The following is a 20,585-nucleotide window of genomic DNA, read 5'->3' on the forward strand; positions in this document are numbered from 1 at the left end:
CTGTCCCAAAGAAGCAAATAAAAGTAAAAAATGAAAATAACAAATTATAAAATATAAAATATAACAGCCACAAATGTCTGTTGTGGGCTCAGGGTTAAATAAAAAGTTCAAATAAAATATTTTACGTTGGCTGTAAACAGACAAGCTGCTCATTTACTATTTGATGGCGTCACACGTCGTCACACCTTCGTGTCCCGGGCGGTGACGTCACAGAGAGTTTTTAGGGTCTGGTCGGTCGGTCAGTCGGTGTCAGTCAGCATGAGGAGCGCGAGGACGCTTATGCGGCTCGTTCCCGGCCGGAGCCTTCATCATCATCATCATCATCATCATCAGGAGCGGTCAGCCGGGATCATTGGAGCACCTTTCTCCAGGGGACAGGTGTGTGTGTGTGTGTGTGTGTGTGTGTGTGTGTGTGTGTGTGCGTGTGCGTGCGTGTGCGTGCGTGCGTGTGTAACCCTTCATGTTCTTGTGCTGCTACAGCCTCGCGGCGGAGTGGAGCAAGGACCGGACCTGATCAGAGCTGCGGGACTGCTGCACCGTTTGCAAGAACAGGGTGAGTTTGTGTGTGTGTGTGTGTGTGTGTGTGTGTGTGTGTGTGTGCGCGCGTGCGTGTGTCTGCGCGCGCGTGCGTGTGTAAAAGCACTAATACAACAATGTGAAAATTCTCCATTATTTCATCTTTCAAATAATGAATGGAGTACTCCATCTCAAGTAAAATCGCATTTAAAATCCTACTGAAGTAAAAGTACATATTCCTTATTATAAATAAGGAGTATTATAGTAAAGTACAGATTCTAAGGGGGAAAGAAGTACTCAAGTTCTTTGCTTAAGTAAAAGTACTAATGCTAAAATATAAAAATACTGCATTTAAATTCAATTTTCTGAATTTGAAATGTAGTTGAAGTACATAAGTATCATCAGCTAAATGTAGGCCAACAAAAGTTAACCTCCAGTTCTAATTGGGTTATTTAACTTAAAAGTACTGATACAATGATGTAAACATACTTCAAAATACTTAATTTAAAATGCTACTTGAGTAAAAAGTATTATCAGTTTAAAAGTAAAAGTAGGCTAATGGTTCTCAGGGGTGGAAGAAGTACTCAGGTCCTTCAGTTAAATTAGCCTACCAATAATACAAATAAAACTAGAAAAATACTTAATTTAAAATCCTACTTAAGGTGAGTGCACAGTATTTTTTTTCTCTCACTTTACCAGACTCCATTGACAAAAACAGTAATTTAAGCTCACAGAACACAAGAGTTGTTGGTCCACTGCTGTCTCTACTGTTAAGTTAGTTTGTTATTTTTTGTTCATCCATAATCCTTTAAAAACACAAAAGTCACACATTAACACAAAAAAACCTAAACATTAGAGGCACCAGTAGACCAACAACTCCTTTGTCCTGTGAGATAAAATGACTTTTTGTTAAGGGAGTCTGGTGGCTTCGAAGAGACCATACATAACAGAAATAGCTGTCTGACAGCCAGGTAAATATGTGAACATATTGTGAATAAAACATACACTGAAACTGATCTTGATTTTTTTTTAGGTGTCTAAAAATGATCTCTTCAACGACACCAGGCTCCATTGAACAGTAATTTTAGCTCACAGAACACAGGAGTTGGTGGTCCACTGCTGCCTTCATTGTTAGCATGGCTATTGTGTGACTTCTGGTGTTTTATAAAGGTTAACAAACAAATAAGACTAATAAATTAACTGACAGCTGGAGGCAGCGGTTGTACCAGAAAGAGCTGTCTTACGGTGGCCCTGAGAGCTCACAGCGCTGAAACAAAACAAAAAAAGAAGAACAGCATTTAGAAAACGCGCTGCAAAGACCAAAACACAAACAATAAGAAAAAAGCGCTGCAAATAGACCACAAAACAACAGAAGTGTTTCCAGAGGACACTTAAAAGTGATGCACACGTCTGGACACGCTTGTGATATTACCACGTTATTTCAAGATAATGATAATTTCACATTATAACGTCACTTAACGTTATAACGTGAAATTATCACGTTATTTCATGATAATGATATTTTCATGTCATAAAGTGATATATAGCGCGAGCCCACTAGCCCATATCAATTACATTGCAGTTAAACAAATCAAATAAATGAATGATGCACATTTGAGTTGGTCTCTCTCAACAGCACCGAGTTGGTCTTCGTCTTGATAGCCCGCTCACGTTAGCATGTGCATGTGTCTTGTTAAGCGCTGTGAGTTCTCAGGGCCACCGTACTGTCTTTCTGTTACAAACATTTTTAAACAAAACACAAGAGAAAAAGAACATGTTTCAGCTTTTGAACTTGAAGAAAATCAAAAAGTTGAAACTGTGACTTCTGAGCTCTTAACTGAAGATAATTCATTAATTCTTTAATTTTTTTTGTTTGTCCGTTAGACAGTTTTAATAACAACAGTTGACTTTAACCTGTGTGTTTGATGTTTAAATGTAACTTGATTAGTCATCACAGTGTTGTGACAGACTTGACAGCTTGAATCTGGGACACACTTTAATCTGATCAGACACTTTAATCTGAAGGGACAAAACATTATGCATATTCTTCTCACTAATAAACCTAAAAACTCTGCAATTCCTATAAAACACACCTAGAATAATTTATTATTTATTTTATATTATAAGTATTTGTCCATAGTGCAACATAAAAAGGAAGCAAAGAATGAATATAATCTAAAAACGTAAATGGTCTGACCAGAAATGGATTCATTACCGCCCCCATGAGAAAGTCCTCACTATAATGGTAAAATACTTTTTCACATTTTATTGTTCCTTTGTATTTTAAAAAAAGATGAAGTGGAAACTGGAGTTAGGGGCCACATAGTGTTGAAGTGCAAGATCCATTTGTCTCTAAGTACAGCAGAAAGGGTGAATCGTCTTGGCCCTCACTTTGCTGCCTGTACAGGTAAGTGTGTGTGTGTGTGTGTGTGTGTGTGTGTGTGTGTGTGTGTGTGTGTGTGTGTGTGTGTGTGTGTGTGTGTGTGTGTGTGTGTTGTGAGGATCAAGGTTGGATGTAAGAGAAACTTTCAGATGTCAAAACAAAGAACATGACACAACTAAACATGAATATGTAACATTTTAGCGTCAAAAAGTCCAATGTGTAGTTGAGTCGTACTGATAATCACTTAAATTATCTCAAATGTTTCTAATAATTTTTTGAGAAATGTGTATCCAGTTTAAAGCAAGACTTTGGTGGTTTTTAACTCTATTTGAACCAGATGAAAGTCATCGGATGTCTGGATCTGGAGGACAGAAGCTGCCAAAATAATAAATAAATTACTCTAAATTACTTACTTTTACTAACTAATTAACGGCTATGCTTTATCTTTATTATTATTTTTGTTCCAGTAATCTATTTATCAACTCATTTACAAATTGCATATTTAATTTGATAACTTCTCGTAACAGAAAAGCTGATTTATTTTGTCGTTTGTGTCTCAGCTTTTCAAGGACTGAAGAAGACACGTGTTCGAACTAAAACTGAACATTTACATCTGTGTGTGTGTGTGTGTGTGTGTGTGTGTGTGTGTGTGTGTGTGTGTGAATGTTTCATAGGTTACTGATCCCCCGTGCAGCAGGTTGTTCAGTCCGTCTGCACAAACCTGTTTACCTTGCAAAACATTTGCACAGACACTGAAGCACTTTGAGCTGCATTTTATGTATGAAAGGTGTAAAACAAATAAAGTTATTATTGTTGTTATTAACTCATCAAGCTATACTTTCCTCAACTCTGATGACTAAAGAGAAAGAAAGATAGACAGAGAGAGAAACAGTTACCAAAGTTTCGTTGTATTTATGTATTTTTCTCAATTCAATTTAGCCTCTTTAATTTACACAGCCTGTCTGGTCATTCTTTATTCAATTTTTCATGCAGGCTGTGCAGTGAAGGATTATGGGAACCTGGAGTTTGAGGACGTGGCAGACGACAAGCCAGTGGGTCGGGTGAAATGTGTTCGGGCGGTGGGCGGCGCCAACCAGAGGCTGTCAGAGGCAGTGCGGGCCGCAAAGATGGACGGACATACATCAGTGATGCTGGGAGGAGACCACAGGTGAGTCTGGACAGGAAGTACTCGAGTTAGTGCAGTAAAAGCACAAATACTGCACTATGAAAATGCTCTGATGCAGTCCTGAATTCAATTGAACTGACTAAAAATTTTAAATATTACGAAAATATCATAAAATTAATTAAAATAATAATGAAAAGGGAACACAAATTGAAAGGTGAAATGCTTTTAGATTAAAAATGACTTCAATTAATGAATCGTCAATAGACTACTTTATGAATGTATTAATGGTTTCAGCTGGACTTACAACACTTAAAACATAAATAAATAAATACATAAATTCCCCTAATGGAGGACAGAAGCTGCTAGAATGAATCAGTCATTCAATCTGATTAAATAATGTTATATGTTAAATATTAAATGTCACAAAATAATATTAAATATTGGGCATTAATTAAGAAAAGGCAACATGACATAATTTGATATTTAAGTCTACCTTTATATTAATTGCCCTATTTATTTACTTAAATCACATTTTCATTTTTTAATCATTTAGAGTATTCTTTAAATTTTCTTTCTTTATTTTTATTTTTATTTTACTCACTTTATCGTTTTTCAGTACATTTCTTTATCTCTGTAAAACAAAAATATAAATGTATATCACATTTATTTTTTTATATTATTTTTGGTACATCTGTTTGTTTTATTTTGTCATCCATTTGTGTGTAAAAAGTCTTGTATATGTAAAAGTCATTAAAGCTGTCAGATAGGAGTAGCATGAAATGAAAAGTCTGAAGTAAAGTACAATTACATCAAGTGTGTACTTTAAGGCAGTATTTGTGTGTTAGTTTCAGCGTGGACATCACTATTGTTTATCATTATTTTTTACACTCTGCTGAACTTCACTCAGTCATTAGTAAAAATGTTCAAGTTTCTTTGGTGTGTGTGTTCAGTAACAACAGTAGTCTGTCAATCATCCACCAGCAGGACGGACACACACACACACACACACACACACACACACACACACACACACACACACACACACACACACACACACACAAAAACTCCATTTGATTTTAATTCATGTTTTTTTTAAACCTGTAAACTTTGAAGGACAAATGCTACCAAATCAAAACCTAAGTAATTGAACAATAAATATATTGCCTTGAAATGTACTAAAACTGATATAAAAAAAAGTTTACATTAATTTATTAAATAAAATATGTCAACATTTGAACGTAAATTGATTCGTAATGAATTTGTGATCGATTTTACATGCAGAAATACATTTTTTAAAGGAAATAATATATCAGTAAATAAGTTGGGGGTAATACATATATAAATTACTCAATTAATATGCCATTAAATGTATCAAAAACAATATTAAATATAATGTAGACATGAATTAATTGATCACGTGACTCAAATTGATATTTCTTTTGCATGCAGAAATTATTTTTTAAATGAAATAAACATGAATAAGTAAGTGTGGGGGAAATAAAATAAACGGGAAAAATACATTAAATAAAAATGTTTTTAAAAAAAAGGAAACATTTATTTAAAAACAAATGTAAGCAAGATGTTGCAAAAGGTGAATAAATAAAGAAGCACATTGAAATAGAAAAAATAACATTTATTTTAAATATTATTTTTGGGTATATTTAATGGCAAATTATTTTTATTTATTTATTTGGCAGAAACCTATCCTACCATGTAAACCTGCACAAAAACTGTGAGGAAATACTTGTGATTAAGTTTTGATTTAAACCATTAAGGTAAAATTAGCAGTACCACAGTGTAGAAATACTTTGTTTCTTGTGAAAGTCTTGTTTTTAGAATAAAAGTAAAGTTAAAGTACAAAAGTACTGGCATAATAAAATTAACTTCAACTACCAAAACTCATCAAAAAGTACTACACTGAGTAATTACTTGTTAAAACCATTTTTAAGGACAATATAGGGATGAAATGTCGCTCTCTCGCTCTCTGTGGCTCATGTGTTCTTCAGTTTGGCGATCGGCTCGATTCATGGTCACTCTGCGGCGGTGGGAGATCTGAGCGTCGTGTGGGTGGACGCCCACGCCGACATCAACACGCCACTGAGCTCGTACACCGGGAACATCCACGGCCAGCCGATGTCCTACCTGCTGCACGAGCTGCACTCAAAAGTCAGTTTATTAGTTTGTCCTGAGTGGGGGGGCTGATTAGGACAAATCCAACGTGTGAAGTGACTCGTAATTTATTAAACAATTGATAAAATGTGTCATAAATTGATATATCTGTTTTCATTTCCCTCTGTATCTATTTTCCTTTTGACCAAATTAATGTATTTTAAATGAATGAATGAATTTTGTATTTTTTATTGAACTTTTGACATTTATTTCTGTATACATTTTCTTTTGCATTTCCATTTTATTGCATTGCATGTTTTTTAAAATACATTTACGTGAAGGAACTGACCAGCTCTTTACTCTGGCGAGACTTCTGGAGGGGTCATGGGAGTTTGCTCATCCAGTCTACATGTGTTTTGTGGACTTGGAGAAGGCCTACAACCGCGTCTCTCGGGGAGTCTTGTGGGGGGTAATGCGGGAATATGGGGTACCGGGCTCGTTGCTACGAGCTATCCAGTCCCTGTATAACTAAAGTGAGAGCTGTGTCCGCATACTCGGCACAACGTCAAACACGTTCCCAGTGGGTGTCGGCCTCCGCCAGGGTTGCCCCTTGTTTCCGATTTTGTTCGTGGTTTTCATGGACAGGATCTCAAGGCGCAGCCGGGGGGAGGAAGGGGTCCGGTTTGGTGACCTTAAAATTGCATCTCTGCTTTTTGCAGATGATGTGGTTCTTTTGGCTTCATCAGACCGAGACCTCCATCCTCCCTGTGGGGAGAGATACTGCCTCAAGCGAAGGAGTTCAGGTATCTCGGGGTCATGTTCATGAGTGAGGGTAGAATGGAGCGTGAGATGGACAGGCGGTTTGGTGCGGTGTCAGCAGTGATGCGGGCGTTGTACCGGACCGTCGTGGTGAAGAAGGAGCTGAGCCGGAAGGCAAAGCTCTCGGTTTACCGGTCCATCTACGTTCCAACCCTCACCTATTGTCATGAGCTTTGGGTAGTGACCGAAAGAACAAGATCGCAGATACAAGTGGCTGAAATGAGCTTCCTCCGTAGGGTGGCTGGACTCGGCCTTAGAGATAGGGTGAGGAGCTCAGACATCCGGAGGGAGCTCGGAGTAGAGCCGCTGCTCCTTGGCGTCGAAAGGCTGAAGTGGTTTGGGCATCTGATAAGGATCCTCCCAGGCGCCTCCCGTTAGAGGTGTTCCGGGCACGTTCAACTGGTAGGAGGCCCCGGGGAAGACCCAGAACATGGTCGAGGGATTATATCTCTCGCCTGGCCTGGGAACGCCTCGGGGTCCCCCAGAAGGAGCTGGACGTTGTGGCTGGGGAGAGGGGCGCCTGGAATGCCCCTTCTTAGCCTGCTGCCCCTGCGACCAGGCACCGAATAAGCGGACGAGAATGGATGGATAATTAATAGATAAAATGCTACTGTAATTTTTAAAATGTATTTTTAATGTGGCGTACTCTGATGCCACTGTGGGTTCTTTAGCAGTGATGACAGAGAGCGGAGATGATCTTTGTATCTTTATTGAATAATGACAACACATTTAAATGACACGAAGCCGCTCACAGGCACCTACCAGGAATTATGCTGCCGGCGTTCGTGTCCCAGTCTCTGTGTTGCCAAATGTTCCTCCTCAGGTCCAGCCCGCTACTGTGTTAAAAAGGAGAGAGTGATTAACTAACCAGACTCAGGTGTGTCAATCACTCTCACCTGGCGCTGCTCTCCTGAGCCCTCTCCACACCTCTCTCCTGCAGCTGATGCACCACGCCCCCTCCACATACCTCCACCGCCCGACTTAGGCCGGGGAGCCGTCGCATCAGCCGACGCATCAGTCTGCAGGACAAAAGGGAGAGAGAAGTTAGGTGTGTGGAGAAGAGGCTCCCCACAGAGGGTCTGTTTAACCCTCTCAAGCGACACCTGGCACTGCTCCGTCCACTGGACCGTATCTGAGGCACCCTTTCGGGTGAGGTCAGTCAAGGGGCTGGCAGCTCAGCAAAGTTGGGGATAAATCGCTGGTAATAGCCTGCCAGCCCCAAGAACCGCCGCACCTCTTTTTTGGTCTTGGGCCTTTGGCAGGCTGCAATAGCAGCTGTCTTATCTACCTGTGGACGCACCTGCCCGCCGCCCAAGTGGTACCCCAGATACCGTACCTTCCTCCGTCCAACTGCACACTTCTTCGGGTTGGCCATGAGCCCCGCCTGCCTCAGTGAATCCAGCACCGCAGCCACCTGCTGCACATGCTCCGCCCAGGTGGTGCTATGGATGATTACATCATCCAGGTAGGCGGCAGCATATGCAACATGTGGATGCAGCACGCGGTCCATGAGGCGTTGAAATGTGGCTGGGGCCCCGAACAACCCGAAAGGAAGTGTAACAAATTGGTACAAACCGTACGGAGTGGAGAAGGCCGTTTTCTTCCTGGACTCTGGAGATAGGGGAATCTGCCAGTAGCCCTTGGTCAAATCCAGTGTCGTGAAAAAAAGAGCAGTGCCCAGGCGATCCAGGAGCTCGTCGACCCGGGGCATTGGATAGGCGTCAAACCGTGAAACATCATTCACCCTGCGATAGTCCACACAGAACCGTCCCATCCTTCTTGCTTACAAGAATGATGGGGCTACACCAGACACCGTTGGACTCTTCTGTTACCCCCATCTCCAGCATAGCTTTCAATTCTGCCTGAACCACTTTTCTCTTTTTTTCAGGTGACCGATAGGGCCGTGAATGCACCGTCACGCCCGGGTGAGTCTCAACATGGTGTTGAATAAGGCTTGTGCGTCCTGGCAGGGGGGAGAACACGTCAGCGTAACTCTGTTGCAACCTGGCAATATCTGTTCTCTGGGACGGTGAGAGATGGTTTTCACAAAGGAGCGAGGCAGGATTGGCCGATTTTGGAACCTTAGGCCCCAACTCATCTCTCTCTGTAATTGCCGTCACCAGGGAAACAGACTCAGCCTCTCTCCATGCTTTAAGGAGGTTGAGGTGATAAATCTGCGTAGCCCCTCCCCTGTCAGATCGCACAAGCTCATAATCGACATCACCCACTCGTCGTGTGACCACAAAGGGTACTTGCCACTTGGCGAGTAATTTGGAGGTAGAAGACGGGAGTAATACAAGCACTTTATCTCCCGGTGAAAATTGTCTTAGCTTAGATCCTCTGTTGTACAGCCACTGCTGATGTTCCTTGGCCCGGAGCAAATTCTCCCGTGATAACCGCCCCAGTGTGTGGAGTTTTGCTCTCAGGTCCAGGACGTATTGTACTTAGTTTTTACTGGGGCTTGGAACCTTCCTCCCAGCTTTCTTTAACCAGGTCCAAAACCCCGCGTGGTTTTCTGCCAAACAGCAGTTCAAAGGGAGAAAATCCCGTGGAGGCCTGGGGTACCTCGTGCACTGCAAACAGCAGAGGATCTAGCCACTTATCCCAATTACGACTATCATCGTGCACAAACTTACGGATCATGGACTTCAAAGTCTTATTCAGGCGCTCAACAAGGCCGTCAGTTTGCGGGTGGTAAACACTGGTTCGAATAGACTTGATGCCCAATAATCCGTACAGTTCTCTCAGTGTTCGTGACATAAACTGGGTGCCTTGGTCAGTCAGGATCTCTTTCGGGATCCCGACTCGGGAGACAACTTGAAACAGTGCCTGCACCACACTCTTTGCAGAGATGGTGCGCAGTGGCACTGTCTCTGGATATCGCGTTGTGTAATCCACGAGAACTAACACAAATCGATATCCCCGTGTGCTCCGGTGAAATGGCCTGATGAGATCCATCCCAATACGTTCAAACGGGATCTCAATCAGTGGTAATGAGCGCAAGGGCGCTCTCGGGACGGCCGGTTGGTTAACCAACTGGCATTCAGGGCAGGCCTGAATGCCTGGCCAATAGAATCGGGCCATTACACGGTTCAGTGTCTTTCCATACCCCATATGTCCAGCCATCGGGTTAAAATGAGCCGCCTGGAAAACCATTTCCCGGCGGCTTTTTGGTACCAACAACTCGGTAATTAATAATCATTTGTCTGAGTGTCATGACTCACTCTGTATAATCTGTCCCTGCGCAATGAGAAGTGTGGATACGTTAACGCTGTGTCAGGGCGCACCATGTGACCATCAATTTTTATCACTTGGTCGAAGGCAAAGCGTAGAGTATCATCACGAGACTGTTCGAGTGGAAAATCTTCCACGGAGGCAAACACGGTCTCCCCCTCCCCGTCTGCAGTGTCGGACAACCTCGCGTCGCCACTGAGCACAGAGCACATATCCCATGTCCCTGTCGGTCATGAACGCACCCCCACACACTGTCCCACTAATCTGTCAAACCCCGGCCAATCAGTACCCAGAATCAGGGGATGTGTCAGGCGGGAACTAACCGCAGCCTTCACACTATGCTTTTTTCCCTTAAACCGAATTTCCACTGGTACTACAGGATATTTGTGAATGTCCCCATGCACACACCTAATATCCACCCAGTCCGCCTCTATCAATGCCCCGGGTCGAATCAGATTCTGGTGAACTATAAACTGCGTGCAGCCCGAGTCCACCATCGCCTGATGTGTTCCACCCTGGATCCTTACCGGAACGCTGTACGTCCCTCCTGGACCGGGGGAGGGTGCTGGAGGGCCGACAACTCTGACCACTTGACCAACCTCCATGAGTGGACACTCTCGACGGAAGTGTCCGGGTTGTCCACACCTCCAGCACTCCTGCCCTGCCGCCTGAGGAACTCTCTGTGGGTTAGAGAGCAGCGCCCGTAGCGGCTGGAGCCTGGGAAGGACAGAAAAGAGAGGGGGGATTAGTGCAAGGGCGAGGAGAGGGTCTAGCGGGTGTGGAGGGCTGGGGGCCCGGCACCTGTCTCCTGCGGGGCGCCGGAATGGGACCGACTGGAGAGGCTGGCCGACCCTCATGTGCCCGTCCCCAGGAGAGAACAGCCAGATGGTCCTCCGCCAGGGTTATGGCAGCCGCCAGGTCCGCCAGGCAGTGGCAGTGCACTCAGTCCGAGGTGGCAGCTGGGAGCCCCTCCACGAACTGCTCCAAGACGATCTCTTCCAGCAGCCGCCCCTCTCCTGCAGAGTCCCCCATTTGCAGCCATCTGGTCACCGCGTCTTTCAGCTGCTGCGCAAAGACGAACGGCCGATCAGCGGGTCCCAGCTTGGCGCCCCGGAACCTGCGGCGCTGGTCTTCCGCCGAAAACCCCAAACGGTCAAGGACCGCTCGCTTGATCCCTCCGTATTGGCCTCGGGAGGTTCCAGGCAGGCCGAGTGCCGTCGTTTGAGCGTCCCCTGACAGTAGGGGAAGCAGCCGCACCGCCCACTCCTCCTCTGGCCAGTTGCACGCCGTCGTAGTTGCCTCAAACATTTCCAAAAAAGTCTGTGGATCACCATGCGCTGCCATCTTATGGAGCGTGATCCCGGCGAGCGAGGGGGCTGATGACGCTGCCCCTGCCCGCCTCACCATCACCTCCAGCAGCTCGACCTGTCTCTCCGCCTGGAACTGGAGTGTCGCCAGCTGCTGTCTGTTCAGCGCAGCCTGGTCCCGGCTCATTGCAGCAACCTCCACCAACATCTGTGCCAGTGTAGTCACTGGTTGCTGTGGCTCTGACATCCTTCTTTCCTGTTCACTGCTAAAGCACGTTGGGCGCCAATGTGGCGTACTCTGATGCCACTGTGGGTTATTTAGCAGTGATGACAGAGAGCGGAGATGATCTTTGTATCTTTATTGAATAATGACAACACATTTAAATGACACGAAGCCGCTCACAGGCACCTTCCAGGAATTATGCTGCCGGAGTTTGCATCCCAGTCTCTGTGTTGCCAAACGTTCCTCCTCTGGTCCAGCCCGATACTGTGTTAAAAAGGAGAGTGATTAACTAACCAGACTGAGGTGTGTCAATCACTCTCACCTGGCGCTGCTCTCCTGAGCCCTCTCCACACCTCTCTCCTGCAGCTGATGCACCACGCCCCCTCCACAATGTATTAATTTTTTTAAATTTAATTTTCAATTAAATAAAAGTAAATAAATGAGTGCCTTAATTTGTATATAGTTTTTGATATCTGTAATGGTATTATTAAAGTCATGTACTATTTATTTTATTATTTTGGCTATTGATGAAAGTTGCTGTTAACATAACAGCTTTTAAAAAATTAAATACATTTTAAAAAATGTAATAAGTTAATATCCCATTGCATTTTCCAAAAATACTACTACTAATAAAATGTTACCATTCATTTATTGATAAAAAATGTGCCACAAATTGTTATTTCTGTTTTGCATGCAAAAAGAAATGATGTTTTAAGGAATTGATACTTTAAAAAAAAAAAAAAAAATGCATTAAAATTACAAAAATGCAAAAATAACTAGATGATTTAGGGCTTTGAAAATAAGCATTAACATTTTCAAATACATTCTAAAATAAAGCCAGGGTAACCACATCAGGACATGTGTTATGTAGTTAATAAGGGGTATTTTAAAAAAGGTGTATCAAAACTAGCACTAAAAGCCAAATTACAGGGTAGTGGCAGTGGTGAAATATAATATTATATAGTTTCTGTCTTGTTGTTTCAGTAGATTCCTGTCCTGCCAAACTTCTCTTGGATTAATCCGTGTGTGTCGGCAAAAGATCTCGTCTACATCGGACTGAGAGACGTGGATCCAGCAGAACAGTACGTTTTTATCTCGAGTCACTGAGACTGCCAGTAAATTTACTCACTTCATTTTCCACATTAAAGTATAGTAATGTTTTTCATTTTGTGGAAAGCAGAATATATCAAGTGTGACTTGTTATTAAGTTATGTGGCTCTGGATGGAGGAAGTAATTATTATTTGATTTTTTTTTTTCCGCAGCTACATCCTGAAGCTTCTGGGTGTGAAAGTGTTTTCCATGTCAGAGGTGGATCAACTCGGTGTTGCCAAAGTCATGGAGGAGACCTGTGACTACCTCTCTGCCAAGTAACCTTTTATTTTTAACTCAACAACCACCTGTTATCTGTTCTCTCTGACACTGGGAGAAAAGTTGTTGGACCACCTCGCCTGGCCCTGCGTGGGGAGCTTGCCAGTAAGCGTCTAGTAACTGGGCCTTGACCATTGGCGCTGCGCCAGGCACAGCCAGAGAAATCTACATGTAGCTTCCGCCCCGCAGGCCCACTGGCCACAGAGATAGGCATTGGGGAGCGGTGCAGTAGGCGAATTATAGTAATAACGATATATAAATTAGAAAAATTAATTAAACATGATTATAGTTATAATAAATGTGTTTTTGTTATTTGTACAGAGCGAAGAAACCGATTCACCTAAGCTACGACATTGATGCCATCGACCCCTCTGTTACTCCGGCAACCGGGACACCTGTAGTCGGAGGGCTGAGCTACAGAGAGGGAGTCTACATCGCTGAATACCTCAGTCAGACAGGTAACGACTCCAAACTCCAACGTACAGGAGCAGAATTGTACTGCAGATGAAGAAAACTTAACCAGAAGCAGCATTGCACTGTAGATTAAAAAAAAGAATAGAAAACATGACCTGAACCGCAGTGCTGATGAAGAAAACATGAATTAAACAGCAGACAGAGAAAACATGACCAGAAATAAACAGCAGACAGAGAAAACATGACCAGAAATAAACTGCAGACAGAGAAAACATGACCAGAATTAAACTGCATATAGAGAGCACGTGACCAGAATCACACTGCAGATTTGCAGGGCACTAAAAATTGATGCACGGTGAGATTGATTAATGTTCTGTCCCAAATGTCCTCTTCCTGCAGGTCTTCTGTCGGCAGTGGACATGGTGGAGGTAAACCCTCTCAGGGGTCAGACTGAAGAGAAAGTCCAGTCCACGGTGAACACGGCGGTGGATCTGCTGCTCGCCTGTTTCGGACGCCGCCGTGAGGGAAACCACCCGCTGGATTACAGCCTGCCAGAGCCTTGATGGGGGAACGACGGTGGCTTCCTTGACTGCACTGACGGACACCTGAACGTCTCTAATCACCTGCAGTAACTAAAGGGACAATCAGATCCTGACTTAATGACCTCAGAGATGATACAACGACTGTGACATTAATGTCACTGAAGTCCACAGAGTTCAGTTTTAATAGAGCAAGTACTGTGTAATTTATTACTTAATCTGCAATTTTGTTATTAATTTGGTCGGGAAAGTGAGAAAAAAGTGACTTGTGCGGATTGCTTGTTTCTTCCAAAACACAAAGATTTATACTATGATACATTATAAAGCAGCATATAGTTTAATTAAAAACAAGTGATTCATGGTCAAAATTGTTGTCAGTGTCGGATTGATAGAATAATCAATGAATTGTTTGAGCTTTATGAACTGTTTGAGATTTTAATGTATTAAGATAAATGAAAAATAATGTTTATAACCTGAAAATGTAATAAAATTAATTTTATCCTGTTTAAATCAATTTATTAAGAATTTGTATTTGCCCATGACACCTGAATGTTGGAACTAATGCTATCATGAGTCAATGATATGAGAGTCCAGAGAGAAAGACACAGGACACAAGACATCACATCACATCAGCTTTCTGCTCAGCTTATCATTTATTGTCAACGTACAGCAGCAACAGCTTATACTTTTTATTTTCTGGAATACCTACGAATTCCAGTGCATTATATTTTGTAGAAAATCATACAAACTGCCGTGAGGACAATCTGATTTGAGCCACCGCAGACAGAAACAAGAATTAGAAAAATCTGTTTTCTTCTGCTGTGCCCAGTTTCGTGATTCGGTTTTAGATTACTTATTTAATGAGACAATGAGAAAGAAATCACAAGAGATCATGATATTCTGCTGCATGTTGGTCCTGGAGAATTATTGCACAGGACGGATCTTCATGCTGATGGTCTTCAGGGAGTAGTCATGACCCTTCCAATGTTTCCACTCCACTCCAACAGCATGAACAGCGTTATCAGCCCCCCAACGATAAACCCCATTAGGGTTTGCATGTAAACAATTACCATACCAGAAGGCCCCCAGGAATGTCCTGGCACAGTGGTTTGGCCAGATGTCCTGGTCTTTGTCGAGGGTGGAAAACTTCTTTCCATTGTGATGTTTCAGGGAGTCTCCTGCAGAATATGAGAAAGTGTTTGTCAAAAAGTTTACGTGCCTCCTGTGATGCAAGAAGTTGACTTTGTCGAGGGTTTGACAGGTGACCAGTTAACATATATGGTTTTTCGAACCCAGTTTAGCTAAAAACCCACGGCCACTTCCGTATACAGAAAGCCTAGACCAGGGTTTTTTACTCATAAATTCAATTGGGCCAGACTTTAAAACCAAGTCATCAAATTTATCTGGGCAGTGGCCAGTAAGCAGCAGGTAATGACACATTTTAAACCAACACCAATGAATGTAATGAAAAACAAGCAATGTTTATTCATTGTTTCCCTTTTAAATTTGGTCACTTCTGACACAGACACATCTCAAAGTGCATTTAAACAAACAAACAAAAACTGCACAGTGGCAGTAACGGTTCTTTTTCACTTCTGAGTTTTCATTGTCAGGTTTACGCTTCAGGATTGATAAAAGACATATTGTTAGAGGTCATATCATGGGACAAGCTTACTACTATACGGACACAGTTTCACAACTATGTGCAACATTGTGTGTTGTATGTTACTCGGCTACGCCAAGTGTTGCATAAGGCTGAAGGCTTGCGAAATGTGTGCTTTCTTGGTTTTTCAGCCTGGGTCACTGGGGGATGCTCCTGGGCCACATGTGGCCCACGGGCCGCCATTTAAATAGGTTTGGCCTAGACGGTCTTGTGATTGACTCGTACTTGTTGACTTGACTTAACGTCACTGGCTGGAACTTACGCCTACCCAAACAGCTGGCTGGTGGCTGGTGGCAGCTCTGGGTCTGACATTGACTTATTGCTCGCTCCGCCGCCTCAAGAGCTGATATTCTGTAGCTCCGGTAGCTAGCTAGCCAAGCTAGAGACATGCTAGTTTGTGATCTTAAGTGAAATAAACAACTGAATGCTTCATCCACACACTCATTTCACAGTGTAGGAAAACTTGTTGCTGTCACCAGAAGAGTGACAACTGGGCTCATTTTGTGTAACCAGTGTAGCATGAAGCATGGCGCTAGCTAGCTAACCAGCCAGTGGCTAAGATAACACGTTGGGGCTCCTGATGTAGCAGACATTTTTGATGCCTTCATAGAATAAAATATTTACTTGAACAGATAATACACAGAGCCAGCATCAGTTTACTCACCTGCCCCCCCATCGATGAACCCGGACACATTGAGTACGTATCCGTCACATTCTGCACCAACGGAGAACGAAGTGTACCGAGCCCACACCTTTGCTCCCTCAAAGTCCTCCATGTCCACCAGCAGCTCATAATGTTGGTGGTTTGTTAGGTAGTGGATGTTGTCAAGACCTACACACACACACACACACACACACACACACAATGCAGATTTAAGTCTTATTAACACACTGTCACAGTGAAGGAAACACACTTTTACACAAGCTGAGTGAAAACTTTGGCGGTAAGCTTGCTAATTCCACCAAGCTTAGATGCAACACTGTCTACAGAAAATGATTAAAACAGCAAGCTGCTGACAAGCGACTGTGCTGTGCTCGGCCTCACTTCCCACCACTGGACTAGTCTGTCAGTGGAGGGGAAAGTGGCAGAGGGGTGCACCGGGTGCGCTAACAATACAATCTTATTTAATATGTATTCTCATAAACATTTAATTCATCAATGCAGTCGCTGAGGCCGTTCCCTTTTTTTGGCAGACAATCACTGTGTGAGAGGTGTGGTGCCATCTACAAGCACTACAGGAATGCTTCATGACGACAGGTGGTTGCCAATTTTTTTAATGCGACAAGTGATGTTTGGCTCTGTTGTTGTCGTTAAATCCAATTTGAGTCGTCAGAAAGTCTGGACTGAGACGCATGTGTTGAAATCTGTTTGTATTCACATTTCAAACCTGTGTAAATGTGGTTTGGATTTGCAAAAATTGCAATTCACATGTTTTTTTACATGTCCCGACTGACTAAAATCAATTTGGATCAGACAAAAATGGATTTGGACTGGCAGGCTGAACAAAGAGGTACATTCAGTTGCACAGTGTAACATTTTGTACGGAGATAATTCAATAAAACTCAGACATTTAAATTCAGGAAGAGAACAAACTGGTCTGAAGACTTTTGTCACAGTTAATGTGTGAACTTAAGTCCTGACTGTTAGCTTGGTTTGATTCCTCACCGAGCCAGTACTCTCCAGCAGCGCTACCAAAGCCGACCTTGTATTGATCCCAGGGCCTGTAGAAGTTCACAGAGCCGTCCATCCTCCTCTGGAACACCTGGGGGACGGGATAGGGGGTCAGCTAGCTAAACACATGAGATATCTGACCATTCAGGTTTCCACACAACAAGGTGTTAACTGGTATCATTTTTATTGTAAAGGTCAAAAAGGGTAACGCAGGAAGTGCTCATATTGAGTTCAGTTAAAAAGGAGACAGTTCAGAAGCAAGAAAGTTCAAGGATGAGTTACTTCCTGTATCTGTATCAGTTAGGTTTGGTTATGGCCGTGCCCCTTTAGGAGACTAGCAGCAGGTCTTTTGATTCCAAGAAGAAATTAAAGTTAGCACAGATTATAACTGATTCTTCTGTCCCTGAGTCACCAAAGTAAAAATTGGACCCATTCTTCACAGAACAAATGTCTTCTGAACATTCTGCCACAAAAATGGCATTTTTCTGATAGACACATCAGGAGAAAATGAACTTTGTTCTCGACCTGTGTTGGTCTCAGCAACTCGCTCTTAAGAGCTACCAATCGTCTCGGGAGAACGAGAACAGCCGGCGTTCAGCCAAACTGTGTTAAAGCAAACGTCATCCCTAAAAAGTGTTCATAACATTAAATGTGATTGTTAACTGTGTAAATATCTAATGTCACAAAAGAAAACATAAATAAATGATTCTTGACGTTCACAATACTTTGAAATAAGTGGCTGGAGAGACATTTGCTAGCATCCTTCTATCCAGTATCTTTGGTTAAAATACTCACCGTCCACCCTCCTCTCAATGAATCCATGTCACAGTACACCTACACACAAACACAGTATATTTAAGGTTTTACATTTTAAATTTCATGTTTCAAATTTGGAAAACAGCCAACAGTGAAGTCTTTCCAGTAAAACTTTGTGACTCAGTATCTCAAAAGGCCAAAATACTATGTGGTGTACCTGGACAGCAGACCATTCTCCAGCAGGATAGATGGTGTACACGCCACTGGATTGGGTGTTGTCATGCTGATGGATCTCACTGCAGTCCACAGGTTGGCCGAGATTCTGGCAGCTGGTCAACAGTGGAGCAAGGAGGAGGACGACTGACACCAGCTGGAACAGACGAGATGGTCAACTGCTTAGTTTCATGATGGCGTGTAAAATCTGTGAAATATCAGCTCACAAACTCACCTTCATCGTAAGATTTCTGCTGAAATCAAATTCTGCTGATGTAGATGTGTCTGATGCTCTGAAAATACAACAAAAATCGAATTAAAAATAGTTCAGTCAGCAAACTCACATATTATTACGTGAATGCAGAACATGTAAATTTGAATTCTTTTATATTGTAATTAACTGCACTCCAAGAAAATTTTTTTAAAAACTTTTTGTCCTATCCAGTCATTTGTTAAAGTAAAATCACAAGACAATAATGTCTCACACATCTGATTTATGAGACTCACCTCAAGTTGTGTCTTCAGAGGAACAAACTTCACCTTCAGTCTGCCGAACTCAAAACTTCCCGTCTTATATCTGAAGAAGACGTCGTGATGTCCCACCTATCTGGCATTTTGACAGTCTGATGTAATTCTGACGGTACCATCTTGTTCCGCAAATCTGTTCTCTAACCTGTTCCCACACACCTGTGGCTAAAGAGGTTCCAGCTTCCTTGTTCCTCCATACTGTATTTAGCAAGGAAGATTGATAGATGATATGATATGACATGTTGACAGACATAGCCTCTCACAACAAACAGTACCCGGTGAAATCCAACGCCGACACGGGGAGAACATGCAAACTCCACACAGGAGAGCCGCAGGCCGGATTGAACCGGCGACCCTCTTGCTGTGGGGCAAGAGTTACAGCACCAAGCAGCCTAAACACAATACAACTGACATAATAACATCACAGTACCAGTTCTGGAGTGGTACATTTTTTTTTTTAAAAGGCTGCAGTACTCAGATGTCCTACTCTTCATGCAGACCATGAAGTAAACCAGGCATGGGACGATATCATAATTTAATGTCAAGATTGTACAGAATGGATATAGATGCACAGAGGTAACAAGTGTGAGTGTTTTTTTTGTCTAACTTTGCAAAAAAAAAAAAAAAAAAATCAATGTTGTTGCTGATCTTTCAAGTATGCCAAGAACAAAAACACAAGTTCTTATTACCATAGTAATAACCTAGTAAACAGAAAGTAATTTTTTTCAAAAATATTTGTGCTCATTTAATTCTATTTTAAAAAAACATATCCCAGACTGTTAAAAAAGAAAGAAAAAAAAGAAAAATTCCCCTTAGCATTTAGGATTGAGAAAATAATTCATAAAATCAAAACAAAACAGTGGCATTATGGAAATAAACTGAACAAGTCAGATTCCTTGATAAAATTGGGAATAAGTTTTCCCCTAATGATGTCAAGTGGTCCAGGCCGTGAGGCTGCTTTGCTGCCTCAAATCATGATGCTCCCTCCATCATACTTCAGTGTTGGGATGATGTTGTCATGTCGGTATGCGGTGTCCTTTTTACATCATACATAGTGCTGCGTGTTCTTCATGAACAATCCAGCCTTTGTTTCAACAGTCCACAAAACATTTCCCCAGAAGTGTTTTGTCAAGATTTGGCAAACTTCAGACATGCAGTGATGTTATCTTCGGAAAGCAGCGGCTTCCGCCTTGGTGTCCTGCCATGGACAACACACCTGTTCAACCTTGTGTGTGGTAGACTCATGACTAGGGTTGTAAACCAGTTCCAATGATTCCTTCAAGTCTTTCGCTGTTACTTTGGAGGTCTTTTTTACTTCACTGAGCTTTCTGCACTGGGCCTTTGGAGTGAACTTTGCTGGGCACCAAAGGGTTCACTTACTTTTTCTACCAGCATCATGAATGTTTAATGGTTATATCCAATAAGAAACATGAAATATTATAATTGTTTGTATGGTATTAGGTATTAGGGTGGTATCAATTTGAACACTTGACAAATTAATCAATGTGTAGATCAATGCATATGAAGGCAAAAAACACAATACAATTAACATAATAACATCACAGCACCAGTTCTGGAGTGGTAAATTCTGCACTGATCAATGAAGACCACACCGTGCAAGACCCTTGTTCTTCTAAGCCGTATAGCAGCAGCAGTAGGTCCAGTATTGGTTTCTAGTACTTGATTACTGGTCTACTACTGCAGACCCAGTATG

The 20,585-nt window shown here is 42.6% G+C and overlaps 2 protein-coding genes across 2 annotated transcripts; one reads left to right on the forward strand and one right to left on the reverse strand.

Annotated features, from left to right (window-relative positions):
* Positions 1 to 222: 222 nt before the first annotated feature.
* On the forward strand, positions 223 to 14,548 carry arg1 (arginase 1). Its single transcript, XM_059324206.1, has 8 exons — positions 223 to 378; positions 481 to 553; positions 3,893 to 4,067; positions 6,032 to 6,191; positions 12,705 to 12,799; positions 12,981 to 13,085; positions 13,408 to 13,544; positions 13,900 to 14,548. The coding sequence occupies exons 1-8, from the start codon at positions 259 to 261 to the stop codon at positions 14,061 to 14,063; spliced, it is 1,029 nt and encodes a 342-aa protein (XP_059180189.1). The 5' UTR covers positions 223 to 258; the 3' UTR covers positions 14,064 to 14,548.
* Positions 14,549 to 14,684: 136 nt separating this feature from the next.
* Positions 14,685 to 19,237, reverse strand: LOC131959102 (microfibril-associated glycoprotein 4-like). Its single transcript, XM_059324211.1, has 6 exons — positions 18,579 to 19,237; positions 18,348 to 18,500; positions 18,170 to 18,208; positions 17,369 to 17,465; positions 16,367 to 16,534; positions 14,685 to 15,217 (listed from the first exon to the last, which is right to left on the reverse strand). The coding sequence occupies exons 1-6, from the start codon at positions 18,582 to 18,584 to the stop codon at positions 14,964 to 14,966; spliced, it is 717 nt and encodes a 238-aa protein (XP_059180194.1). The 5' UTR covers positions 18,585 to 19,237; the 3' UTR covers positions 14,685 to 14,963.
* Between the last annotated feature and the right edge of the window lie 1,348 nt (positions 19,238 to 20,585).

This window comes from Centropristis striata, chromosome 21, assembly GCF_030273125.1.
Source record: "Centropristis striata isolate RG_2023a ecotype Rhode Island chromosome 21, C.striata_1.0, whole genome shotgun sequence".
In the NCBI taxonomy this organism is placed as follows: Eukaryota; Metazoa; Chordata; class Actinopteri; order Perciformes; family Serranidae; genus Centropristis; species Centropristis striata.